Source organism: Myotis lucifugus, unplaced genomic scaffold, assembly GCF_000147115.1.
Source record: "Myotis lucifugus unplaced genomic scaffold, Myoluc2.0 scaffold_203, whole genome shotgun sequence".
Taxonomy (NCBI): Eukaryota; Metazoa; Chordata; class Mammalia; order Chiroptera; family Vespertilionidae; genus Myotis; species Myotis lucifugus.
The window spans coordinates 1,944,712-1,972,580 of NW_005871251.1; the positions used below are offsets into that span (position 1 = coordinate 1,944,712).

Consider the following 27,869-nt stretch of genomic DNA (forward strand, 5'->3'; position numbering starts at 1 on the left):
AAGAACTATTACCCTTTCTTTTTTTGGTAAATATGCTAGAGAAGGGTAGTATGAAAATAAGCATTGACATTATGACATTAATACCACCTATGACATTAATACCAGCTCTTATCAAGTTAATGTTCTGCCTCCAAGAGAAGACATAACCTGATGAGAGCTCTCTAAGCTTTGACTGATGCTGTGGCTACAATCAACCTATGGGTAGCTCTGCGTAGGCCTTGGGAAGACACACACTATCTCAATCTTCAAGGCAAAGTTGATTGGAAAAATTAATTGACAGCTTTCAAAGACATGAAATACCTATTTGTGATAAATCCCCCAAATATCCAGAGAGGTACATGGGCAATTTTGCCAAAGCAAACAGCACAATATAAAGCCATGTCACACCGCAAGGCACTGCGATGGATATTTGGGGGTGGCTAGCAGAGGAGGGCACACGGCTTACCAGTCAGAGTAGTCTTCGCACTGTAACTCCCATAGTATTTGCCATCAGTGTTCGGTGTGTGACACTCATATTCACCAGAATCCTTCACCTGGAGCTTTGAGATGTGCAACAAGACTGAGTTGCCCTGGAGCCTCTCCACGTAGACATCCCTGCTTCGCACCCGCTGCGCATACGCTGCGTAAGTGAAGTCGGCATCCTTGGTGCTAACGATCTGGATTTCTCGGGCCGGGGCTGTCGGCAGGTAAACAGACCACTGGAAATGCTGCTCGGAAGGTCCCTGGTGGCCAGTTACCTTGCAGCCGATGCTGACAGGGTAACCTTCAGCTCTAAACAGCGGTCCTTTCTGAACTGTTACTTCTCTCTGGCCAATGCTGAGCTTAGCTTGCAAGTGGGAGAAAGAAAGGGGAATAAAAATAGATTAGTGTCCCAGTTCCCAGCGTGCCGCCTTCTGCAGCTCCCTGTATTACACTCCCTGTAACTGAGAGCGCAGGTTATTAGCTATAATCAGCTCAAAGGTTCAACATCTTCTTTAGGCTGAGGAGCAGTGGAATGGCTTGATGAATGAATTGTTCTTCTATAACTTTAACTTCCATTATAATCTCTAGTCTCTTAGAATCAAGTCTAGCCCTAGCTGGTTTGGTTCAGTGGATAAATCGTCAGCCTGCGAACTGAAAGGTCCCAGGTTCGATGATTCCAGTCAAGGACACATGCCCGGGTTGTGGGCTCGATCCCCAGTGGGGGACTTGCAGGAGGCAGCCGATCCATGATTCTCTCTCATCATGGGTGTTTCTATCTCTCTCTCCCTCTTCCTTCCTCTCTGAAATCAATAAAAATATATTTTAAAAAAAAGATAGCTAAATAAAAATACCTGTAACAAGACTAGAAGTTAATTAAAACAACAACAACAAAAACAAGTCTAGCCCTGGCCAGTGGGGCTCGGTTGGTTGGGCATCATCCTGTGCATGAAAAGGTTGCCAGTTCGATTCCCAGTCAGAGGACATGCCCAGGTTGTGGTCTCAATTCTGGGTAGGGAGCATGCAGGATGCAGGAGGCAGCTGATCTCTCACATCGATGTTTCTCTCTCTCTCTCCCTCTTCCTTCCTCTCTAAATTGAATTTTTAAAAAAACATACAATTCTAGCTTAATTCATGTAACATGGCCCCTACCTTGAAACATATCTGCTTATCTGAAATGCACTTATTTTAAAGTAAAAACGATATATGATGATTCACCTGTACATTTTGGGGCGGGGGGGGGGGAGAGATGGGGTGCGAAATTCAGCAGGTACTTCCTAAGCCTCAAATTCCTGGGGGCATTTCTCACAGCCATGATTGCTGGAGAGGCAGTCTCCAGCACTGCCCATGGGGCCATGCCTTTTCCTGTGGGTTGGTTGGTCTATTTGTAGCTCCTGGCCACATATGATGCAAGATCAGCTGAAATTAGCACCTGAAGAGATAGCAGTACTTCCTTTCTATACCGCGGAGGGGGTTTTGATTTGTAATTTTTTAAAGAGCCACTACAGCTTTATTGAAAAGCTTCATACTGTTGAATGTCAAGTCCCACAGGATCTGGAATCAGAATTTATTTTAGTTCTTCCCTTACCCAGGTTTTCATTTGGGACCACTGTGGAATGTTTTCTGTTGGGACAAATCTCATGTATTAGATTTAAAGGAGAAAACATTATTGAACGGTAACATTTCCTCTGATATACACATTTTCAAAATCAAGCATTTTGCAGAAATTACAATGCGTTTATTTATTATGTTAATATTAAAGGCTAGTTTGTGTTCCAGAAAAAAACAAAGAACAGATGACAGATGCCACAAGGATGAGCTAGATCTTTCAGGAGGGCGGAGGGCCAGTGGGAGGGGAGGATGAGATGGAGTGACCACAAGTCGGAGTGCTCATCTGAAGGAATTAACAGAACGGAGTTCATAAGAAGATACCGGAGAAGCAGAGCATCTGCTGAATCGCATGACCCTACAGGACAGAGGAAACTGAAGGGGAAAAAGTGAGAGAAAGGAACAATGACCTTACAGAGACCATGATAAGGCTGAGAATAGAAATTTTGGAATGAAAACAATTCTGATACAAGCGGGGCTGCAAACAAATGGGCAGAAAGAGTAAGTTGTCACCCGATACAGTCAACTAACTAAAAACTGCACATGTGCATGCTCAGTGCAAAACGGAACAACAAACATCCAACCAACCAATTGACCAACCACCTGCATTTCCAGTAATCATTTAAAATATACTCATGTATTCATAAATCCCAATTCATATATATTTTATGTTTATATTGTGCTTAGAAGTTAGGGCATCTGAGAAAATTTTAAATTATTATTTACCAAAAAAAAAGATTATACTACAGACGCCATTGAAAACATTTTCAGCAAAGCCAGCCAGTCTTAGACATGCACCTAAGAGGTGTGCACTGTGCCTCAGGCGACCGTGAGAGCATCTGTGGCTGTATTATTCAATAGAGCCCCCAACTAGAGGCCACCCATACGCCCACCAATGTAGAGCAGATGAACTCAGGACATCCATAAAATAAAATAGTTGCAATAACATGAATAACTGTGTTTAATAAAAGATGCAAAATACTTTGAATCTGTTTGACTACCTAGAGAATAGAATGGTTCTACTCTTTATAAAGTTTTAAAACAGGCAAGACTACACTGTGTTAAGTGATGCAAACATAAGGGGTAAAGAGAATTAAAAGAAAAGAAAAGCGAGGAAGTGGTTATCATGAAAGTCAGAAAAGTGATTGTGTGGGGGGAGGGCTGTGATCTGGATGGGGCCCATGGCAGCATGGGTGGGTCTTTCTTGGGTCTTAGCAGTGTTCTATTTTTTTTGACCTGGGTAGTGATTGCATGGTTTTTACTTTTTACTTATTTTTTCAAAGGCACATTTATGTTTTATTAACTGTTCTTGTGTGTTATATTTCACAATTAAAAAATGCCTTTAAAAAATATGGTTTCTGAGGTACCACTCACCTGTTTATATCAGGGCATGTTTCCACAATGCTATTTTTGGTTGCTAGGCAACACTCCTTCAACATTTTCCATGACTTTTCAGAGAGATGGGTACCGCATTTGAAGCATTTCATTGTGAAAACTAACATTTCATTTTCTGTTTTATTTGCCAGTTCAATAAATATTTATTCAACCACTTCTAGTATTTCTGATGCTTCAGGAACCAAGATATGAAGATGAGTTTGAGAGAGACTCTGACTTCTATATTTTATAATTTGGTCAAGCAGGGTAATAGTCCTCATAGAGAGAGGTGATAAAAATGCTTTGAGGAATTTGAAGGAAGGAGAGATTATATTTTTTGAGGAGGGAAACAGGCCAGGTTTATGAAAGAGACAGTACCAGAAATGGACTTTGGAGAATTGGAACGATTATGACAATTTAAGTGGGGAGACAAGATCTTTTAGGTAAGGAGATTTCATGAGGAGACTGAATGAATAGGAATCAAAAGACTTGTTAAAGGAAATAGGAAGTAATCGGTTAGATTAGGGGAAGAGTTATATGAAGATTAATAGGAGGAGGTTAAGACCAGGTAGGACATTTGGGTCCAGAACATGAAGGACTTGACTCTTATGATTAAATGTTTGAACTTGATTGAGTAAGCCATGCTTGATTAAGCCTGAAAGTGTTCGAAAGGTCTTAGGAAAATTAACCTGACAATTTGTATAGGATGATGGAAATTAGAAACAGACATGAGGTAATTATTGTAGCCCAGGAGAGAAGTGATGAAGGCAACAGGGGTGGAAAGAAAGGGACTACAATTTCAAAGCCATTGTGGTGATAAAATCTATCGTTTTTCAGTGTCTTGGATGCTTGGAGGTAGTAGGGGTGGGTGGAGGGATGGAAGGAAGGAAGACATCAAAGATGATACCCAGGTTTGTGAGGGTGACTGGAAGAATAATGGAACTATTAACAGAAATAGGAGATCAGGGGGAGTTTCTGTTGTGTGTTCAAGGAAGAAGATAATGCATTTAATTTTGGAAATACTAAATTTGAGTACTGTGGAATAAACAGGAAGGATATACAGCAAATAATTGGAAATAATAGTTAAATATATGTATCCGTGCTTTAAAGTCTTCAACCCTTTGAAAAGATGTATATTCTAATCCTTTCAAGAACTCCGTCACAGTTCCTTATTTGGCAGTGCCAAAACTTGTAAATGGTCGAGTCAAACTTGAACCTAGATTTGCCAATGCCAAACCTCTGGCTATCTCTACGGTTTCTCATGGTTTCCTGTAAATGCTTGTTTGTAAGTAGGGAGAGTTCTGGGCTGTAGATGCAAATTAAGTCAGTTACACATATAAGTACTGGGAAGTGTTAGGGAATATAAAGAAGAGGGCTAAAGAGAGATTACTAGAAAATCTCTCTATTTAGGGGTTTAGATGAGGAACAATACCTATGGAAGGAAGAGTTAGGGAGTTGAGAGGGCAGCCAAGACACAGTGGAAACCAAAGGAGGCAAATCATTCCAATAAGAAAGGGCTTGTCAGCACTGCGAGAGGCTGAGGATTCTAAAGGCTTAATGATGAGGGTGTCAGCGGAGATCTTTGTAAAAGTGATGTCAATCGAGCAGAAGCGGCAGATTTCAAGGGTCAGAAGCCAATGCAGGAAGCGTAAACTACTTCAAGAAGTTTCATGCAAAAGAGTAGGGAGGAATAAGATGACAGCAGGTAGAGAGCAGCAGTGAGGGCCAGGAGGGACACAGGTGCCATTGTCTGCTTATGGGAGAGGAGCAGTGGAGGGGAGAGATGGATGAAGCCAGAGAAAGGGTGATGAATGGAGTAAGGTCCTAGTAGCAGCATGAGGTCAAGAACATGATTGGGATGGTACTGCTTTCTCAGAAAAGCAAACGCCATAATGTAGCAGTTTCATAGGCATTTTTAAGATGGAAAGGACTGACTGACAGAATTCAATTCAAATGCCTATGCATTGGGATCATACCCTGAAACAGCTTATCACGAATATATTCTCTGTGGGATATGGTATATATATCTCTCCTCTTCCTAAAGAGTAAACTACCTCGGAGGACTGTCCCTTTGCCCTCTCTCTGAATGGACAGAGGGTTAGATGCCCTAGCACAGCAGCTCAAAGTCTCATTGACTGATGGGCACACAGCGTGGCACTGACATACTGCATTGGAGTCATGCTTTTGAAACATGAAGAATTCCGTGATGGTACTGGCTTTTTTTTTTTTTTTTTCCAAAACTATCTCTGGGATTGCCAAATTTGCCACTTCAGTATTATTTGAGTAGAAGTTATTAGATTGAATCATATAAGATGACTCATATTTGACCATTTTTGATACACAAAAACAGCAACTCCAAATGATTCCACCTTACAGAAAACCTACCAGGAGAACATGGGACACACCACGCAACTCCTCTCTTTACACATAGAAAAACCTACCTGCATGGAAGCTGGGACAGCTTCCACCCATAATTTAGTTTCATTTTTTTTCATGAAATAGTTTCAGTTACACAAGCAATTTCCCCACCCCAAGACCCTCCCATATTAATGGCTTTTGTTTGGAGGCCGTCTAGTTGAGGTGAGGAATGACAGATCAAATATGCAGAACTAAGGGCTAAGTCCAAGAGCTCATGTAATCATGACATTGACCTCATTTAGCACCATATTATAACAGGATTAAGCAGGATTACTAAAAATATAAATAAATTAGGACTAAACAGTACAATTGATCAACTGGTCATCACTTAATTAGTTTCCTTCGTCTCCCCCTAAAAAGCATAATATGCTAATTAGACCAGATGTCCTTCTGGACAACCTTCCAGACAAAGCCAGGGCTGCGAGAGAAGCCCGGGTCCCGGGTGCCAGAGGGAAGCTGGTGCCGGTAGCCGGGGGAAGGAAGGCCTACTCTTGCACGAATTTCGTTCATCGGGCCTCTAGTATATATATGTTTTTTTATTGATTTTAGAGAGGAAGAGACAGGGAGAGATAGAAACATCAATGATGAGAGAGAATCATTGATTGGCTGCCTCCTGCACACCCCCTATGGGGAATTGAACCCAGACCCTTCCGTCTATAGGCCGTCGCTCTATCCACTGAGCCAAACTGGCTAGACTCCCCCTCAATATTTGTGATGACTAATAGCAGGCTTCCTACATTTTTTCAAGTTACTTCCTGATTTATATGTTCTTCACATAAAAACTGGTTCTATACAAAGTTAGTGCTGAGGATGACTCAGACTTTCGAAGTAAAATATATAAGCCAGTATCGGCCATTGTTTAAATGGGTTAAGGAAAAGCTTCCAGCGCCCCCTTTTGAATCGTGGTTACTACTTCCTCTCCCCTCGGACCGTCCAGCCTGCTTACAAAAGAGAGAAAAGTTGCAATTGTCTGACTTGCCCAATGTAAACCCAGCTTCCTCCTACACACAAACCAAACACACACTCCAAATTCGCAAAGCAAGTCCACCCGAGAATCACTCTCAGACAAACAGGAACACACCAGCCAACAATCCTCAAAGGATCCCACCAGTCCACCTGGCCCTCAGCACCTGCCAGACCAGTCCGGTGGGCACTGGTCACCCAGCAACGGGTCCCAGGAATCTCCTTCAGACCACCTCTCACCCCATCAAGCCCCAGATCGGGTTCTTACCTCACACTAGCCAATGCCCCTTGCGACGTGAGCCCAAACCAATTCAGCTCAAACCCATGTTTATTAAGCACCTTCTTGGCTGAATGCTGCTCCCTTTTTGTGCTTTAGCCACAGCCCTGGTCACACTGAGTGTAATTTCTTCTAGTTCCCCTCTGGTTCCAGTCATTTAAGTCCCCTCGCTAACTCAGTCCACTCTCTGTAGAGCAGGAGTTCTTAACCTGGGATTACTACTTTCTTTTCCCTCGGACCTTCCAGCCTGCTCACTAAAGACAGAAAATTTGCAATTTTAAAGAGTCCATAAACCTGGGTGGGAAAAAAACCAAAACCCTACATTTTCATTTTCATTAATATTCATGGAAATTTAGTATTTCCTTCAGTCATGAATGTAGACAACAAACCATAAATATTTTCATATCACATTACAGTTCTTGCCAAAATCTTGAAATATTGTTCATATTCATTACAACGTTGAAGTTTGGTGGTTAACTTCTAGATTGTTATGAAATGCATAAAGAGATGAATAAGTGACTACATCACAATCGATTTAAAACTATTTTGGCCCCAGCTGGTGTGGCTCAGTTGGTTGGAGCATCGTCCCATACACCAAAAAAGAAGAAAAAAAAATTGGCAGGTTTGGTTCAGTCAGGGCACATTTGGAAAGCAACCAATCGATATTTATCTCTCACATTGATGTTTCTCTCTCTCTCCCCTTTCCTCTTCCTAAAATTAATTAAAAATATTCTAATGGGCGGGGAAAAAAAGGACACATATGTAATACCCTTTGTAATACTTTAAGCAATAAAAATAAATAAATAAAATTAAATAAGTTAAGCACTAAAAATAAATGTAATAAATATTCAAAAAAATATTCTAATAACTGCATTTCAATATGATTGATTGATTTCCCCTAGAGCCCTTGTATTTTATTTTATGCATTTAAGACATTATTCTGAGATGGGGTCTATCGGCTTTACCAGATGCTAAAGGAAACCATTGCACAATTAGTACCTGCTCGCTGCTCTACCTACTCTGGAACTATGTCATTCCCTTCCCAATTCACCATCAAACTTCCCTTTTCCTCCCCTGTTACAGGATGTAGGAATGCCCGGGCCAGCTAAGGCCCCTGCGTATGCTCCTCAGCCTAGCCAAGTGAATCTCCCTGCCCCTTCTCAGTCTCTCAGCAGTCAAGTCCCACTTCAGCCCAGATAGAGTCCAGAACCTTCTTTAGCTTAGCCTAAAACTACTAAGTGCTCTCATGACCTTTCCTTCTATCCCCAAGGCACACTTATCTGGTCAAGCTCTGACATCAGGCAAACCTTACAATCACCTCCCAGGCTGGAGAGCGAAGCCTCTTCCTGTCTCCAGGGATGAGCTAGCCCAAGAAGACAAGGTAAAGGCAGAGCCAGCAAAACGGGCAGATCTGGCACCGCAGACAAAAGTCACAAAGCCCTGCCAACACCAGAGAAGCCTGGCCCCGTTTTTCCTGGAGAAACCACATTGTCCTGTTCCATCACCCAGCAGCCCCCGGAACAAGAGAAACAAGCGGAACGATGACACTTACTGAGAAAGAGAAGGAGAGATGCCACACGTGGGATGCGTGCCATGGGGACCCGTGCAGAGCTCTGCTGGTGGTGGCACTGAGGTTGCTCAGATGCCGGGTGACAAACGTTACGTTCTCACTATAAAGGCAAAGAGGAAGCGGTGTCATTTCCAGCTCACTGAGAGCGAGGTGGCTTGCAAAAGCCACGCTAGTTGCACTATGGTGCTTTGCAAATTGCCCCAATTTGGGTGTGAAAAAAAAAATTAGTTCAGACAACTGAACAGGACAGTTATCTTCCTGGGTAAGAATATGTTTATACAGATAAAAATAAGAAAAGGTAGGCCTCATCCTGGCTAAATATGCATCTACAGGAAGTCATCAGGGAATTTAAGGAGACGGAATAAATAAAAAAAATCAAGCAGAAATGTTCTTTTCTTAGCCCTGACCCCTCCTCCCATCCTGGGAGAGAAAAGGACTGAGAAATGGCAGAAGGGCCCCTGAAGGACATGAACCTGGCGGGGGGCAAGAGGTGATGGTGAGGAGGGCAGGCTCCAGGGCCGGCTGCCTGGGTTTGCACACCGAACCTATTTTGAATAGCTGTGTGATCTTAGAGAAGTTAATTAACCTCTTCTAACTCTCATCTATAAAAGAGTATGTACCCCAAAAGACTGCTGTGAGAATTGAATGGACGAATTTACTTAAGACGCTTAGAACAATATCTCATACATGGAAAATGCTCAGTAAATGTCAGCCACCGTCATTCGACATTTAAGTGAATCTTCTTCTGCCCAGTGTGGGCCTGGGCACCAAGGAGGCCGGGGGGAGAGCCTAAAAGCTGGCACTGGACTCTGGCCAACTTAATCCCACTCTAGTCCCAGAAGACCATGGGTGAGCTCACGGAGGACTAGTTCCCTGGGTCGAGCCTACATTCAGATAGGCCAATAGCAAGCTGGCCTGCTTCAGGCAGATCCCTGGCTCCATCCACCCATCCAACAATTTTTTAGTCCTTCTATGTTCTGGGTGCCGTGGTAGGCTGTGCCCCTACAGAGTGTTAGCAATTCCATCTTGGCTCTCAGGAAACTTCCACGTCATCGGATGATCAAAACACCACAACGATCAAGTCAGCACCCAAAGGGAATGGGGGTGCTTGGTGAGCAGGTGGGATGGACAGGATGGGCTGGGCTGGGTCAAATGAAACAGCTCGGGAGGAAGGGGGCCAGGTACAGCTGGAGAGAAACGGTTTGGCGTGAATGATGTCGCACCAGCTGTGCCTTCCTGTTGGGGAGTCAAGTTCGAGGCTGGTGTGAAGGGAGAAGGGTCTAGAGAGGTAGGCTGGGCAGATCTTAGTGAGCCATGCACACCAGGCCCAAGAGTTTGGCTTTGGGGAGCTCTTGAGAGGGTGGCGTTTTCTGTTTGTTTTGGTTTGGGGGGGGGGGGGTGTTTGTTTTTTACAGGAGCATGGTCTAGTTAGATTTTCCTGTTAAGCTGAATTCCATGTTGTGTTTAGCAATGATGAGGGTCCGAATGTGGGTGTTGAACATGAAGTCAGAGAGAGAGATGAAGAAGTAACCAAACACTTACTGAGCTCCTGCTATAGGGTCAGCACCCTACCAGGTACTGGAGACGCACGTGGAATTCAAGTGTCTGAGGAACTTTAATTGATGGTGGAGGTGGAGCGCAGCGGAGGTGAGCAGAAAATACAATGACCAGCTATTACACCAGGGAAATTAGTGGGGTCCCTAGAAGAAACACATTGTAAGAGATATGGACATTTTTAGGAGGGAAAGAGAATATCTAATTTGGGACAACAAGGAAGAGATTTGGGGGATAAATGAAGGGGAAGATGGGCCCTGCCCACCAGGAACTTAGACTCTAGTTTAAGAAACAACTGTAGATAAGAAATAGTAGCCATGAAAGGCAGCCTGTGATGGGTATCCAACTTATGGCTCTGGCAAGAAACACCCCATGAATTAACAGACTGGAGAGACCACTGCAGGCAGAGGGCAGCCAAAGGTCGTTCAGAAAAGGCTGCTTTTAAGGAGGTGCTCAGAGATCTGGTATGATTGAAATAGGCAGAGAAGAGAGGGGAGGGCATGCTAGGAGGGAGAAATGAAATTACAGATACAGAGGCAGGGGTGTGCAGGTTGTTTAATTTAGGGCAGTGTGTCTGGAATGGAGATTTCAAACGACCTCTCCAGGCTGCTCACTGTCACATCAGCGTGGCCCGAAGTACAAGAACCTGTTCACCATTTCAGTTGAAGTCATGGGTCAACCCCAGGCACCAAAGTTTTAGGCAAATGCACCGTCTCAGTTACTGTTGTGTCACCAACCACCACCAAACTTTGGGGGCGCAGAACAGCCAGCATTAATTTTTGCTCACAAGCCATTGCATCTGTTAGCAAGAGCTTGATGGTCTGGGATGCCCTTAGCTTGGACCCCCCCGCCCCCCATATCCCTCTAAGAGGGTAGCCTGGACACGCTTTCATGGCGTCAGGGGTTCCAAAGAATGAGAGGAAACACATCGGCACTTTTTCAAGCTTCTACTTGCATCAGGACTGCCAACATCTCACAGACCAAAGCGAGTCACATGGCCGCATCCAAAGGCAAGAGATGGGTTAACAAACTCGCTCTCTTTCGTGAAGGGAACTGCAGAAGGAGCGATACAGAACGGGAGCCATCGATGCAGTCAATCTGCCAAGCGCACGGAGAAGAGAATTATTTTTGAAATCAGCATTGACCACAGAGATAACCGGTGCCAATAATACAGAGCGCCCTTTATTCCCGAAATACATACAACCAAGTAAAAGCTATGCAACTTCTCATTCCTGGCTGTTGCCCGCCCCCACCCCCTTTTTTGTTTCCATTTTAGTGGCTCCATTTCTGCCAGAATTTAACATTCACAGGGTGATGTCATTTCCTTTCTGGAGGGAAAAAGAAGCTTTCTGTTGTCAAGAAAAAAAGGAGAAAGAAAAAAATAGAGCCAGAGAGAGACAGAGTTATTCTACTACCTTGGGAATTGGTGCGTTGCAATTGTATCATATGAAAGGAATGCAAAATGTAGTTCTTGCTTGAGATGGGGGGGGCCCTTGGGGGGCGGGCAGTTCTGGACAAAGCAACCCAGGAATGTATTAAAGGAAAAAAAAAATCCTATTCCAGGTCCTGGAAGATTAATGAAAAGAGATATATTTATTTTTAGATGTGATACACTCAAATATTAATTCCACAGAATCATAAAAATTACACCTTCTGTGCCCTCCCCTACCCTAAAAACTCAGGCCCAAGAACTAGTTAAACAGGGACCGTTGGCACGTAGTTTTATAGACTAACTCACATCACTATGTGATAGCTATTGCTAATCCCATTTTGCAGATGAGAAAACTGAGGCGCAGAGGAATCAACTAACCTAGCCAGGATCGTATGGCTGGGCAATGGCTGCATTCTAAGGCTGCTTCTTACTTCACTTCAGTGTTTTCTATTACACCTTGCGGCTTGCCATTCATGACTTTCAGAGAAGGCAGAATGTGTGTCCGCAGGTAGCTGGTCATGATTTTGCTCCTTTCCCTACTTGAGCTTACAATTCAGGTCAGAGTCATGGCTATATCCAGGCGTGGAACTTGCCAAAGGTATGGGCTGAGCCTCTTGTCTACATGTATGGAATACCAAGCAGTGACGCCACAGGAAGGGATCAAATGATCCGTCAACTCCCTCAACAGGAGAGAAACTGAGGCCTTGAATGGGCCCAGGTCACTGCTGGGCTCTTTCCAGGGCGTTAACTGCATTTATAAACTGCCAGTACCTTCCCCAGGCCTAGAACGGAGCCGATTCCTGGGCAAGGTGCGTAACGAGGACACAGACCTCAAAACATGAGCTGGTTCCCACCCAGAGCACACATGAGGCCCACAGGAAAGTCTATGGGGAGGCCAGCCAAGGCTGCGGCTGCTCCAAGGCCCAGCAGGAAGTCGGGGCTCCCGCACTCCCCCCTGTCCAGATCCCAGAAGCCAGCAGCCGGGGGGATCGCACTGTTTTTGTATTACAGGGGCCAGCACCTGGACTGGTTGGGTTCCAGACTGCGTCATGAGTCAGAAAAGCCACTCTGCTCCAGTCACGATATGGTCACAGGACTTTGGTGTTGGTTTCCTGATCCGCAGAGAGGAACAACAGTGACTTCTCTTTCCCGTTAGGAGACCTATCAGGTCATGAGAATTCAACCAGCAACCAAAAAGACCTTGCACCAGGCCTGGCCCTCACCTTGCCGCTCAGTGGGAATTTCAATATTGATCCTATGAAATCCATTTCTTCTTTTATCTTTATTTATTTTTAAAAAATGTTTTTGTAGATGTTTTTAGAGAGAGGAAGGGAGAAGGATAGAGAGAAACACCAATGAGAGAGGAACACCATCGATTGGCTGCCTCCCACACACTCCCTACTGGGGATCGAGCCCTCAACCTGGGCATGTGCCCTGACCAGGAACTGAACTGGCGACCTCTTGGTTCCTGGGTCGGCGCTCAACCGCTGACCCACCGGCCGGGCTCTTGTCTTATCTGTAGAGAAACTCTGCGCTGCTGTCTTAGGGTTCAGAGCTCAGAAGGTGCTCGAGTTGCAACCGGAATTCAGCTGCAATCCCTCCCGCAGAAGAGATAGAAGGACAGCAGAGGCCAACATCACGTTCCTCACACAACTTCAATTTAAATTAAACTTCCTTTAATGAAATAAAAAAAAAACAAATGGTGCATTGCATAATAGTTGTGGTCACAGTATAAAACAATACAATCAGTTCATATAACATTGGAAATGGACAAAAATACACAAGATCCTTCGTTGGTCTACGTGAAATCTGGCAGAGCCCATGTGCCACACTACAAAAGAAAAGTCAACTTTTTTCTCCTAGTGATTTGCACCCAGTATTTATCACTGAGAATTTGGTCAAACAGTGGAAGAGAACTTACCCAAATCCCAGTTCCCTTCTTCCTCTGTGGTTATTGGTGAAGCTAAAAAGAAAGTTTTCTGAAAGTAGCAAGTTGTGTAGTATTGCTTATTATTCCTGCCACAAAGGCCCAGTCTTTGGCTCACAGGTGCCCGTGACAAAATCGTGGCTGCAGGCGGTCTGCAAAGCAAGCGAGAGCCACCAGGGAAGCAGACAAGAGTCTGAGTAGAAGGGGCCTCCGCCAGCATCCCGGGGAAAGCCGCGTGGATAGGAGGGGAGAAAAGACACAAATAAATACGTTTCTCAATGAAGACTGAAATCCAGTTGGTGAGTCAGAGTTCCGCCGTCCCACGAAAAATCGGAAAAGTTGTCAAAAAGTCAGAGTTTGCATTTTTTTTTCTTTAAAAAAAGTGTAAAGTGTATGTAAACATTACAAAGTAAACAATTGAACGTAATTTTGAGGCTCCTATCCGAACATAGCTTAGGCGCTTTCCGGGGAGACTTTCATGATTAGGGGGGAAAAACCCAAACATTTTATCAAGTTTTGTTGTTGTTCAGAAGTGCAACGTCGTCCGTGGGCATCGTGGCCGGGTCCTTCCTCCGCACGCCCAGTGCTTCTGGCAGGAACCCCCGCCAGGGAGCACGTAAGGAGGTCTCTCACGCACGTCCCTGGGAGGAACGAGGTCCTTGTTACAATACCCTGGGATTTTCCCCTTCGGACCCGCCCCCTGGACAGAGGGTGGGGTTGGGATCAAAGCCTTGAACTACAACAGCAGTTTGAAAGGACAAGGGATAGTGTGAGCACCTTTCCTACTCCCGAGTGTCTGGTGTGACCCTTTCGTGGGTCACACACATCTGGGGCCACCTGGTCACGCCCCAGGCTAATACCCTTTCCTCTACCGAGAAGGGCTTCCGCTACAATAATCCTGAATCTTCTAGTGAGTGTGAGCGCGGCCAGGCTCCCGGGCACTGGCTGCTCCCAACGCAACACCTGTTTATGCGTTCTCTCTTTAACCTCCATGTGTACGCTCACCCATGACCCACCTCCTCTGAAATAGCAGTTAGGAAGTGACACGTAGAAAATACCCCACTCTTGCCCAGTCAGCGTGGCTCAGTGGTTGAGTGTTGACCTATGAACCAAGAGGTCACGGTTCAATTCCCTATCAGGGCACATGCCCGGGTTGTGGGCTCGATCCCCAGTGGCGGGGCATGCAGGAGGCATCTGATCAATGATTCTCTCTCATCATTGATGTTTCTCTCTCTCTATCCCTCTTCCTTCCTCTCCGAAATCAATAAAAATAGACTTAAAAAATTTTTAAGAAAATACCCAACTCTAGTGCTATGGAGGCCTCTTCCTCTTCCTCCAGTCACTCATGCTCTGCGGCCCATCTTCCCTGATTCCATCTGTGCCTAGAAGTCATCTGTGCTGCCACCATCAGTGCAGGAGCCCGTGCCTACCCCATGAGTGGTCCCGCAGTGGGCGAACAGACAGGGGGAGCCTGCCTCCTGGGGCTGCCTCAGTGATGCGTGCAGAAGGGGTGGTGGGCAGCAGAGTGAGGGAAGTGGAGGGAAGACTGTGAGCCGGGAGGGGTCGGGCTCGTCCGGCCCATTGAGACAAAGAGCCGTACATGAATGGCCATCGTTTCGTATTACTTTATTGCTCAGAACCAACGTGTCTTTTTTCCCCTTCGGAAGACAGGGGAGTGTCAGATCCTTCGGAGCCACGCAGCAGCACGGAGGAGTGCGATGCAGGGCGGGCGTCACCGCCGAGCCTCCGGGCCCCACGGGGAGGCCTCCGAAAGGCTGGCCCTGTGCCGGGGCCAGAACGGAGCGGAAGGTCTCTTGTGGTGCGTTGTCCTATCCCCGGTACGAGCAGTCGGGCCATAGAGACTGCTCTCAGATCTCCTTTGTAGGCTGTTCCCAGGGCAATGCGTTGCTGGGTTTCCTTCATGTTCCTAACAGGAAAGCAAGCATCCCAGAGGCCAGCTCTCTCACCAGCCCTTGCAGAGGATCTCACAGACCCGCCAGGGCGGACAAGGCCAGAGAAAACACTCGGTTCTTCCCGGCCATTTCTGATCCCGTGAAGTCAGCCAGTCTCCAAGCAGCAAGAGTCCTTCACGTTAAGGAGACCAAGCAACCTCGGAAGGAGGGGAGGGGGGCACCTGTGGGTCCCCCTGGGTGTCCCTGGGTGTCCAAGGCCTTTGCCTCCTGCAAAGGACAGGACTGGGGACTGGAGGTGGCTTCTTCCGCCTGACACACCCCTGACCCTCCCAGCACGAGCTGCAGAAACCTAACTCTCAGGATCCGCCTTCCGCTCTCCCTGGGGCCCCCGCGAGGCCCAGTGGCCTCCGCTCGATCGCAGCGTCTGTTCCTTCCCTTGTCCCCAGCTTCCTCTTCCTTGCAGACCTTCTCCCTGCCCTGGTCCGAGTGGCTGTGTATTTTTCTTCATGTTCATTCTTAAGGCTAAGGTGGCATGATAAGGTGCTTGGTGGAGAGCCAAATCCTAGATCCCAGGGCTGCCATTCTCAGCACGCTCACAGAAAGCAAAGAGCAAAGAAATGGAAAGGGGGCAGAGAGGCAAAAAACCAAAATCCGCGTCTGGGCTCGATGCGAAGCTACAAACCGCAAGTTCAGATTCCCAATGTGGTCTAAGCCCCTGAAAACAGGGGCCGGGCAGGGGGGGTCAAGGCCACACATTCGCCCTGGGCACAGGTCTGTGTTGTCCCTGGGCCGGCGTGGAGGGCCACCCTGCTCCTAACACCTGCCTCCCACCCCGGAGCCGGCCGGCTCTCACCCGGGACAAAGAACTCCGAACGCCATCACCCCGCCCTCACCGCGACCCCTCGGGACAAAAGCTATAAACACACACAAGCCAGAGATCAATAAACCAGTAGGAGAAAAAAATTAGACAGAGGTTAACCATGAAAAAGCCGCCGTCGGGAAAAGACACGCGCGACCGTCCTCAGAAAGTGCCGTGGGAAGAGAAGCTGTGTGCTGGTAAACGTGTCCGCGCTCCAACTCCACGTGCAGAGGAGAGCGCGCCGAGTCCCACCTGAGATGAGCGAGGACTGGGTTTTAGTGTGACACACTTCACGTCAGAACATCACCGTCCTCTTCCTGCCCCGATCGCTCCGAGACCGTCCGTCCCCGTGTCGCTGCCCCGGCCGGGCGCCGGCCTCGTTAGTCCATCTCCATGGACATGAGCCGGCGGCGCTCGCGCCGGGTCTCCTGCACCTCCTTCTTGCAGCACCAGTGGGAGCTGCAGTACCCGATGAGGCAGGACAGGAGCCCCACGACGGTGGACAGGCCGACGCCGATCAGCAGCGGGTACTTGAAGGCGTTCAGCACTGGCAGGGGCAGAGCAGAGGGAAGCCGGTTAGTGGTGCCAGGGCGGTGGCTGCAGGGCCCACCACCACCTCCTGTCCCCACTGGAGCCAGCAGATCCCCTTCGACCTTGTCTCCAGCCCCGGGCACAGCACTGCTGGCAGGAGCAGCTCAGCCCTATCTGTCCAAAAAGTGGGCAAATGTCTCCCCACCCAGTGCTGTGGGGGGAAAGGAAACAGCAAAATGATTGCGTTCGATGCCTTTGAATGTCAATTTGCTTTTTAGGGTTTGGCAGGAGATGGATTTTTAAAAGTCAGTATAAGGGCACCGCACCCTCCGCAGCAGATGCCTCCGTAAAAAAACAGTCCGTAAACCAATTCTATGCGTCAAAAGACTGAAGTGCACTCGGGGAGCTATTTTAAGTAACACGGTAGTAAATTATCCAGCAAAGTCAAGAGTCACTCCCGCACTTGTTTGCTAAGTCTGGGCTTCCATTTTTTTTTCTTTGCCACTTCAAGGAAAGAATTTCTAAGATGCAAATATGGTGCAAGTGTTAGGAATGCACACTGTTTAGGTGTCCCCCCACTTGCCCCCCACCGAATCCCACGTCCCCTCCCCGGGAAGTACCAGCACGCCTTGGCGGACCTCCGCAATGTGGGAGGTGCCTGACATTTCGTAGGGCTGCACTTTCACAACCGCCCCAGGAAAGGGGGCATCGCATTTTACAAGAGAGGGAATAAAGATCGGAAGGGCTACACCATCTGTGGAAGAGCTGGGGGTCCTATTCCAGTCTCCCCTGAACTGATACTATCACCAGGGAAACAGACTCGAGTCTCGGAATGCTCAGAGGCCCCTGGACTGGAACTCTCTCCAAGGAGTTTTTTCAATCAATGTTCACCCTGAAACGTTTTGCAGAGATGGTTCTCATTAACTGTCTCCGACTTTGGGGTGCTCGGGTAACAGAGTGGGAAGGGGCCCTCTGCCCACCTTGTTTGGCTGACCCTGCTGGTCAGTGTGGGCCAAAGAGGCCGGGAGCTCCCCCTCCCATCCTGGGGTCCCATGAAGAACCCCGCCATGCTAGTAACACCAGGAGGAGCCTCCCTTTCCCAAGAACCAACATCAAGGAGGGCAAGAGCAGCTGGAGCCCACTCCCAGCATCTCCCCGGAGACCTGAACCGGCTCTCCTGACTCCGCTCTCTGCGGGCACAGTGAGCTTGCATGGAATTCATAGGAAGCATCGAAAATCTTCCCAGTAAGTCTTAAAAATCATTTCTCAGTGCTGCTCCCAGCATATGACACCGAAGCTGGGCAAACACCAAGGGCTGCCTGCTCTTTCTGGTACGGGCCCCGCCAGGCCTGGAGGGCACCAGGCCGTGTTCTAGCACATTCCTCAAATGGGGGGAGCCCGGCTTCTGCCCACTGAGGTCCAGCAGAGAGCAGACAGGATCTGTGCGCCACCCTTACCGTCCATCTTCACAGTTATAAAGACGGGCTTGGAGGAGATCTCCGCCTCCTTCTGCCAGGAACCCGTCGGCGACTTCACCCAGGGAGCCACGGAGCAATAGTAGTTGCCGAAGTCCTGGTCCTCGGAGCCGTGCACCTGCAGCAGGAACTCCAGCACGCCCACGCGCTCCAGGCTGAGGTCGCTCTTCCAGTCCCTGCGGGCCGTGCTCACAATCCCCTTGCGGTCCAGCGAGGACAGGAGGATGGGATCCTTGTCCAGGCCGAAGGAGTGCACCACAAACCAGGACACGTCGAAGGCCATGTCATCTATGGATCACAAGCCAAAACCCTGGGGTCAGTGCCATGGGCGGAAATAGGCTGGCACGCAGGTCACCTGACGACGGGCCGGCACTGCTCTACCTGCTCCTCACGCCAACCCTGTGATGGAAGCGCTGTCACCCTCCACACCCTGTGGCGGGACCAAATCCCCATGAGGTCACACAGCCAGGAGGCAGCAGCGCGTGTGTCCTCACTCAGGGAGTCCAGCCCAGGGTCCCCCGCTTGACCTTGTCGCTGCCACCACCCAGCCCAAGGAGCACAGGAGGAAGAGTCGGACCCCAAACTGTCTCCTACAGAGAACACGGGGCGTAGAGCTGGTACGTGGTGACATCACACGCCGTCTCCCAGAGAAAGCGGGGCCCCTTGACATTTCGGGCAGAAGCACCAATGACTGGGAGGACACGAAAGTCGTAAGGAACGAAAGGTCCATCCAGTGGATCATAAAGAATTTAGAGGCGTCAACAGTTTCAATGTCACGGTTCCCTGTGGATTCCCCCTTCCTCCTCCCTGCCTCCCAAGAAGTGCTTACACTCAGAACCAGAGGGAAAAAGTCAAGCTGAGAAAATTGAACACAGTTTAACAGTCCCAGAGAGCAAAGCTGCCGAATTGTACAGCGTGCTGCAAAATTAAGCCTCACATACATTAATATGGGCATCAGAGAAGGAAGAGTACAGCCCAGGTGGTAATGCTCACCGGATGTGAAGAGAGCGTCCACCATGAGCCCTAGCGCACTGACACTTAATGTCCTCTTAGAAAGTGAGAAAGGGACGCCAAGTGTCACGAAGAGGGCCGCCAAGAAAGGGTGTAAGACGCATGGCCTCTGCTCTTTGGCATCCTGTTGGCGATGCCAGTATTTCCTTCAAAGAAAACATTTACAGCGGTTTCTCTAAGGATTTAATCTACACTAGCTCCTCCTGGTCACCTGCTACGCATTTGCTCTTTTCTGCATTTCTTCCTAGCATCAATCACTATCTGATGGTATACGGTGATTTCCTCCTGGTCTGCCTCCTCAACTAGATTGCCAGTGCCTCGAGGGCAGACTTGGAATGTTTTGTTCACTCCTCTACTCCCCACATCTCGAACAGCACCTGTACACAGAAGGAGCTCAATAAATATCGGAATGATAAGGAGGACGAAAGACAAAGGTGGGGCGCTTCACTCTGCCGGTGGGTTTCACACCAGCTTGAATAGGCCCTGTAAGTGGCCCACTAATTTCCTGAACAACCCAGACGAAATATCTGCACGGGCCCAGCTGGTGTGGCTCAGTGGTTAAGCATCGACCCAAGAACCAAGAGGTTGCTGGTTCGATTCCTAGTCAGGGCATATGCCCAGGTTTTGGGCTCGATTCCCCAGTAGGGGGTGTGCAGCAGGCAGCCGATCGATGATCTATGTTCTCTCTCATCTATGTTTCTCTCATTCCTCTCCTTTCCTCTCTCTCTAAAAAAAAATTAATAGAAACATATTTTAAAAATATCTTGTGTTTCCAATTCATCTGACAGATGCATCCATTCAACCAATTTTTATTAAACACCTACTGAGACCTGAGCTGAGCAGTGTGGGGATAAGCGGACAACCCAATCTTTGACGTCCACGTCTGAGCAACGTAGTGGGGATGATGCAAGAGATATTTACAAAGGCCACGTGGGGAAAGGGTGGGAGAAGTACCTGGGTCCAGGGCTGCTCCTTCGACAGTGACGATACAGAACAATTTGATCAGATCTCCCCGGATGACTGAGGGCGTGTCTGAATACACGGAGGCATTAAATATAGGACCTGGAAGAAAACGATGATCATCATGTCCTTTCACAGTGTTCAGGCCTTAAAGGGCCCAGGCCCCTTCGAAGAGAACGCAAGACGATACAACCTAAAGAGATCCTCACAACCCTAACCGGTTTGGCTCAGTGGATAGAGCATCAGCCTGCGGACTCAAGGGTCCCAGGTTCGATTCCGGTCAAGGGCATATACCTTGGTCGCAGTCACATCCCCAGTAGGGTGTGTGCAGGAGGCAGCTAATTGATGTTTCTCTCTCACCGATGTTTCTAACTCTCTATCCCTATCCCTTCCTCTCTGTAAAAATCAATAAAATATATTTAAAAGAAAAAAAAAAGAGAGATCCTCACAGAGGATTTAGGCTTTTATTTACTTTATTTGAACCAGCAAGGAAAGACTTACCTAATTTGGACAAATTTCCCTTTCTTTTCCTTCTACGACCAGAGAAAGCCCCAAATGCCCTTGAGGTCACCAGTCCCGGCCCTCACCGCCCCTCGTGGCCGCAGCTGCGGGAACAGCAGAGCGTTTGTGCTCCGGCTCCCCAGGCCAGTGAGGACGGGAAGGCCTTCCTCGGGAATGACTCACCCAGCGGGTTTCCTGCTAATGAAACCAGCCACTCGCTGTTAATGTGGGTCATTATCCCAGGCTTAGAAATATTTTTATTCCAATTTCTGTGGTGATGCTGTTTTTGTAAGGGGATTTGTCTGGTTAACTTCAAGATGACAGACTAGGCCAGTGAACAACCAGAGTCACTAGGTGTCCCCCGATTCCTCGTCTGCAGAGAGTATGTGGACCACTTGGCTTTTAAAAATAAATGTTGACGCAAACCATCTTGCAACTCCAGCCCCTAAAAGAAGGCTGTTAGCAGCAGTATTTTTGTGAAAGGCAAAACTGCAGACCAGCTGCATGACCACCAACAGGGTGACCGTTAACCAAATTCTAGGAGGTTGAGTCATTAAAGGTGGTGTTTACCTAGAACGTGTTATAACATGGGAAATGTTTATGTTGTGATGTTAAACAGAGGGAAAGCAGGTCATAAAACTGTGTATACAGTCTGATCTCAACGCCATGAAGACAACATACCAGAGAAAATTCTAGGAAGACAAAGACTACAAATTAAGTTTATAGGTGAAGCTCTTTTCCTTCGTTCTACTTTACTGTGTTTTAAAACATTCTCTATTAGGGAGAAAACCATCATTTTCCCCAATAGGAAGTATTGGCTCAGTAGAGCCTCTTGGGAAACGCAGTCCTCATACAAGGAGGCAAGTGGCCTGAGACCAGGGGACAGAAAGGTGGACACCAGGAAGGACATCTTCGCTGTGTGTGCTGCTGATTGTAAGAAGTGGTTGGCCAGCATGACTTAGTGGTTGAGCATCGACCTATAAACCAGGAGGTCACGGTTCAATTCCTCATCAGGGCACATGCCCAGGTTGTGGGCTCGATCCCCAGTGTGGGGCATACAGGGGGCAGCCGATTAGTGAGTCTCTCTCATCATTGATGTTTCTATCTCTGTCTCCCTCTCCCTTCTTCCCTGAAATCAATAAAGTGACGACTCTTCAGTATCAAGTCAATATTTGCTAAGCGCTATTCAGGCTACGGCATTGTGCTGGATACTGGCTTTGACTGCAGCTTCTCTTACACTGTGAACTGGCCACGACAACTCCAGGGATTAAAATAAAAACCTTAGGCAGTCTATTCATCCTGGAAGCTACAGTGATTTTTTTCTTTCCTGTTATACTGAGACATAAAGAATTGAGAAATAAATTCAAAACCCAGAAATACAAAAGATTGTATGTCTCCCCTCTTCCTCATAACAGTTTTAAAGAAACATCAAATAAGAAATGTAAGACAAGCCGGAATAAAGTTCTATAGATAGTAAAAGACATACAAATAGTAAAAACACCATCATCTGAATCTTAATAGACACAGGAAAGCATCTGAAAACACCCAATACCTCTTCATGGTAAAAACACTCAACAAACTAGAAATGAAAGGAAACTCCCTCAACTCAGTTAAGGACACCTATGAAAAACCCACATTCCCATGACACTCCATTGTGAAAGCCTGGAGTGATCCCGCCCGCTGAGATCAGGAACAAGATGTCCATTGGAGCCACCACTACTCAACTCCGTCTTAGAGGTTCTAGCCAGGGCAATCAGGCAAGGAAGTGAAACACAAGGTATTCAGTTTGGGAAGGAGGAAGTAAAACTGTCTTTATTCGCAGAAAGCATGATGTCCTATTTTTAAAACCCCAGGGAATCGACCAAAAAACTAGAACTCATAAACAACAAAGAAGTATCCAGGCCAAACCGTGCAGAGCATGGAGGCCGAGAACCCTGCACAGAGCGGTGGTTCTGGAGCCCTGGCTTGCACCACAATCACCAGGAGGGGCGGTAAAGCTCAGGCTGTGGGTGCCCACCCTCGGGGAGTGTGGTTCAGTAGGTCTGGGTGGGCCCAGCATTTGCATTTCCATCAAGTTCCCAGGGGAAGCTGTTGCTGGTTGCACCGTCCTACGTTGAAAAAAGGTTGCATCCCTCCATGAGCAGAAGCAAGGTTCCAAGTATACACTCTAAATGGGTAAGCTGTATGGCAAAAATAAAGCCCACGGGTCTCTTCTAGCTCAACCTCTGATTCCACAGGGCTCCCTGCTCACCTGAGGTTTGGAAGTCTATCTCAATAGGATTGGAGAGACTGGTTGCTGCTTCTCGCCACAGGCTGCCCCTGACAGGAGACCAGGCTGTCACCACGCAGCGGTACAGCCCTGCATCCGACACCTGAGTCTGGTACATCCGATAGCGGAACTCGTCTTCCTGCACTTTCTCCAGCACGACGCCGTCCGCCCGGGAGGCATCTGTCCAGTTCTCCAGCCTCACCACGGCGTCCTGGTCCAGGGAGATGATGTACTTGGTCTCGTTGGGACTGGAGAGGTCGCCCGCAGGCTTCTCCGCCGTGATGAGAACAGAGTAGCGCGGCGACTTGATATTCTGGGAAGACACTTTGCAAGTCATCTCAAATGTATTTCCGGCAGCAAAGAAAGGCTTGGGCTGCCTCGCCTTCACCACGAGCACGGAATCTGGAATGAGGGAGCAGAAACAGGTGATGTCCGATGGGATCAGTTCAAATGGATAGTATCTGAAAGAACGATGTCAAGGAAATAGGAATTTATTTGCAAACTGCCACACAACGGCACTTCAGACAATGTGGAAACCCAGAAAATCACGTGATGCTGGGTGAAGGGGAGCAGCCTGAAGTGACTTATCGGGTGTGAGGGAAGCAGAATTGGTGGGTGGGGATTTAGTTTTGAGGTTTTTCAAGTCCTTAAAAGAGTAAGAGTTTGGGTAGCTATTGGTACCCGCCCCCCATCCCCTAAGGATGTGAGGGAGAGCTCACTCTCAGGGAAGGGGGCAAGACAGGCTCTAGGAGACACCACGTGCCTCTCCTCTCCTGAGATCCCGCTGGGTGCAGGGGAGGAACCCTCAGCCTAACCAGCCTCGTGGAAGGGCAGGGAAGGGAGAAACGTGTGCTCTCCGTTTAATCCCGCGACGGTAACGTCACAGAGCAGATACCGGCATTTACTGAAGTGATGGACACACCCACCTGCAGATCTAGTCATTTCCACAGAGACACTGCTGAACACTCTGAGCCTGCACCCATGTCTACACTAACTTTAGGTGTTAAGAGTGTTACGCCCCATATCTCTGTCCAAAAAAATAATAATTTTTTTAAAAAAATCTCTAAGCATATACACATCAGAAATCACCGATGTTAGAACAGCTCAGTGTCAGGCACTTTGGTGCTGAAAATATTTGCTGAGTGAGTGAATAAATGAATTAAACACAGTCTCTTCATCCTTTAAGGAAATAAGATGAGATATTTATGTTGGGGTTTTTTAGGAATAACTGTTCCACCAAACCTGTGAGTAGAACATGTATGTTATGGTGTCTCTCCAGAATCACCAGTTCTTTTTCTTTTCTTTCTTTTTCTTTTTTAAAAATATATTTGTATCGATTCAGTGAGGAAGGGAGAGATAGAAACTCCAATGATGAGAGAGAATCTATAAATTAGGCAATTTTATTGATAGATTTGTTCTTACCATAGATCTTAGCAACCTCAGCATACAATTTTTGTTCTTTCCTTATTAATTCAGGAACTTCCGCCTTTTCATTGAAATGAAGCACTTTATGGCTTCTCTTTGGCACATCCAAATTGCCAGCATCGCTACTCTTGCACGTTGGGACCATTATTATGTAAAATAAGGGTGACTTGAACACTTGACTGCAACACCACAACTGTCGACCTGATCACCAAGAGGCTACTACGTGACTATCGGGCGAGGAGTGTGTACAGAGCAGAGATACTGGACAAAGGGATGACTCACATCCCAGGAGGGACAGAGGGGGATGGTGTGGGATTTCACCACGCTACTCAGCATGATGTGGAACTTAAAATTTATTAATTGCTAATTTTTGGAAGTTTCTTTTTAATGTTTTTGGACCGCCCAGGGGCAAGGAAAGAATGAGATTAACAGGTGGGCAAGGAGGTGTGGGGAACAAAAAGACAGAAGGGACGGGAGGTCAAGATTAATTTAAGTTAAAAAAACACACTAAAACAGGAGATCTAACAGCATGTTTACAAGCCAATGGGAAAGGTCCAAAAAGAGAGAGATATTGAAGATACAGGAGGGAAGCCACGTGCCTGAGTAGTGAGAGGTCGCCTAACTGTGAGCTCAGCGCTGGGGAGGGTGTGACAATTCTCCCGATTGTTTCCATTTGTTTAGGGCCTAGAAAGCAGGACCGGGAGCTGAGAGGGAGCTGGGGGAGGAGCTTTTCAGATAAAGTGATATGCAGTCATCATTTTAAAGAGTAGGGAAGTAAACAGATTAAGGAAACGTAGATGATGCCCAGGGAGTGCTGAGAGCCCACTTGACATGAATGATCGCAGATCTAATCTAAAAGGAGCCCAGTCAACATCTTTAAATGTTTTTCTCCAACCACATTGAGCTCTGCAGATGCAGAGAGGGAGGCGGCAGAGGGCTGGTTCTGAACCGGGGTGTAGCTGAGCCAGAGAACAGTGCAAACGGGGAGCTAAGGGTGTGCAGGGAGGAACTGTGACTGACTGGGAACCTGGCCTAAGTAACAGCAGGGTGACTCCTAACTTATCGGACCTCCCACCCCTGGACATGTCCAAGAATGAAGAGGGTGCTATTAAAAATGACACAGGACCCTGGCCAAGAGGCTCAGCTGTTTGGAGCATCGTTCCGCACAACAGGTTCGTTTCCCGGTCAGTGTGTGTTCAGGAGGCAACCGATCGATATTTCTTGCTCTCTCTCTAAAATCAATAAACATATCATAGGGTAAGGATTAACAACAACAACAACAACAACAAAAGACTCAGGATAACAGGTATAGATTGGACTACCCTGGGCAAATGGTCATCCTCCGTAAGACAGAAGTGAGGACAATGGGAGTGAAGGACAGTGCAGGGCAGTAGGATTAATGGACTGTCTGTCTATCAGGTACACCTGATAGGTTGAAGAGTTGATGTTGGAGTCTAGAGAGAGTGATCTAGAAAGGCAGCGGTGTGCATAGAGAATAGGACGTTTGAAATTGGGAGCATGCAGGTCTTTCAGTTATCAGAAGTGAGGTGGTCTAGTTCAGGTGTGAGCAGGGGCATGAATAACAACAATAGGACAGAGGATGTGATGACCAGAGAGAAGGACAAGGGGCCGAGATGAAAAGCTTATCTACACGGTGGCGCCTCAGTGTGCCTGCACCCAGTGGGAACTCGTGGGTGCGGACACTCCCAAAGGCCCATGTGAAGTCTGGCTCACTAGTAAGACCCGCCCAGTAGAGCAACAGTGTCAAAGGCTGACCATGCACACCGTGAGTGCCTCTGAGATGAGTCCCTGCCACCGACCATGCCCAGCGCTCTCACGAGGACTTACCCTTGTCCAGCCTCACCACCCGACAGGGCTGGGTGCTGCAGAGAGAAGCAGCAGTCATTTGAGCATGCGTTTCCTGGAGTCCTCGTTTAAATGGAAACCTGCAGGGTGACTGTGTATCTGAGAACATACAGTCGGATGACTTAAGCCAAAATGAAATAAGAACAGAGAACAAGGACAAAGCGCCTACCTTCTGAGGCCCAAAATATGTGGACAGGTTTAGAGAAGACATCCCTGCTCTTCACCCAGCTGCTGTTCCGCTGTCTGGTCCAGGCGGACACCACGCAGTAGTAATTGCCCCTGTCTTCCTCTGTAGTCCTTTGGATTCGGAAACTGAACGTGTCCGCACGCTCCTTAGAGAAAATAAAGTCTCCGTCCTGGGCCCGCTGCTTGCTCCTCTCTCCGTACTTGAGCGTCCAGTCCCCGTCCATGGCCGCGAGGAGCTCGCTGGTCACCACGTCGTCGTCGCGCCGGTTCACCCTGTAGTACCAGGACACCGTGACACGGACGCTCCCCTCCATGCTCCTCTTGTCCACCACCCGGCACTCCAGCTCCGTGAGGTCGTCGGAGAACTCGGGGACCTTGGAGGCGTTCAGGTACACCTGGTAGTCTGGCTCTGAACCAAAGAGAGGGGAACAGGGCTGAAAAATCAGGCGGCAACATCCCAAGACGTAGCAAAAGGCACGAGACGAGTACTCCTCTGTCCTGACAATTAAATGCTTATCCTGCCAACGACAAAGACAGACATGAAAGTCCTTGCATTGGACGGGAGGGAGCCTGGAAGAGCTGTTATTGCAAAACTTGTACAACTCTGTCCCCAAGAACACTTCCAAAGCCAGAAGCCCAATGTCCCCATCAGAGCCTCGATCTTTCCATAGGGGTGGGGTCCGCGGTCAGTCTCCCCAGGAGCCTGGACTCTTTGGAGAAGGATCTAAGAAGCCTGGTGTCCACACTCTGCCAAGATTTCCCCTGGAATGCCAGGCAGTGCCCACAGACCCCACTGGAGCAGCACCGGAAAACCCTATCCCAGAGGACATTCTAGCACTTGAGGCCAACCCACCCCATCGAGGCGCGGTTCCTGCCATCCTTGGCTGGGCCCCAAATGCAAGGCTCTCAGGTCACCACCCCCCTGTGGTCTCACCCTCACTTTACTGGTCCCTGGACTTTCTCCACTGAATCTGTTCCACTGCCAATAAACACACCATCCTCAAACTCCCAACTGACATTCTTCTCACAGCCACGTGGAACTCACCCGTATAAAGGTCAACCTTGAAGAGCCTGGCTCGCTGAGGCCCCACTTCCCTGCCAGGCACCGATCTGACAGGGAATAGGGGGAAAGTCAGCCTTCTCCTAGCGTCCCCATGGCCATTGTCACGGTCCTGTTATTTTATAAAAACCTCTCCTTCTGAGGTTCATGACATTAATCCATTTCTGCAACTCAACGTCGACCCCGAGCCCTTCTCCACACTTGCCAAGGAAGGGATATAGAACCCCTTTG

At 47.9% G+C, this 27,869-nt stretch overlaps 2 protein-coding genes across 4 annotated transcripts in view; both read right to left on the reverse strand.

Moving 5' to 3' along the window:
• The window catches only part of CD101 (CD101 molecule), a 32,967-nt gene extending 24,240 nt beyond the window's left edge, over positions 1 to 8,727 (reverse strand). The window contains exons 1-2 of the mRNA XM_023761243.1: positions 8,652 to 8,727; positions 446 to 826 (exon numbers count right to left, since the gene is read on the reverse strand). Of these exons, the coding sequence (XP_023617011.1) occupies positions 446 to 826; positions 8,652 to 8,694 (424 nt within the window). The 5' untranslated portion in view covers positions 8,695 to 8,727. The remainder of the gene's footprint in view (positions 1 to 445; positions 827 to 8,651) is intronic.
• Positions 8,728 to 13,314: 4,587 nt separating this feature from the next.
• Positions 13,315 to 27,869, reverse strand: part of PTGFRN (prostaglandin F2 receptor inhibitor) — a 29,605-nt gene continuing 15,050 nt past the window's right edge. For 2 of the 3 annotated variants that reach the window (XM_023761238.1, XM_023761236.1), the window contains 5 exons: positions 26,562 to 26,987; positions 23,084 to 23,503; positions 20,326 to 20,433; positions 18,343 to 18,648; positions 13,315 to 16,901 (listed from right to left, as the gene is read on the reverse strand). In XM_023761238.1, coding sequence (XP_023617006.1) covers positions 16,735 to 16,901; positions 18,343 to 18,648; positions 20,326 to 20,433; positions 23,084 to 23,503; positions 26,562 to 26,987 — 1,427 coding nt within the window. In that variant the 3' untranslated portion in view covers positions 13,315 to 16,734. The remainder of the gene's footprint in view (positions 16,902 to 18,342; positions 18,649 to 20,325; positions 20,434 to 23,083; positions 23,504 to 26,561; positions 26,988 to 27,869) is intronic. The other variant, XM_023761237.1, reaches the window with a different exon arrangement.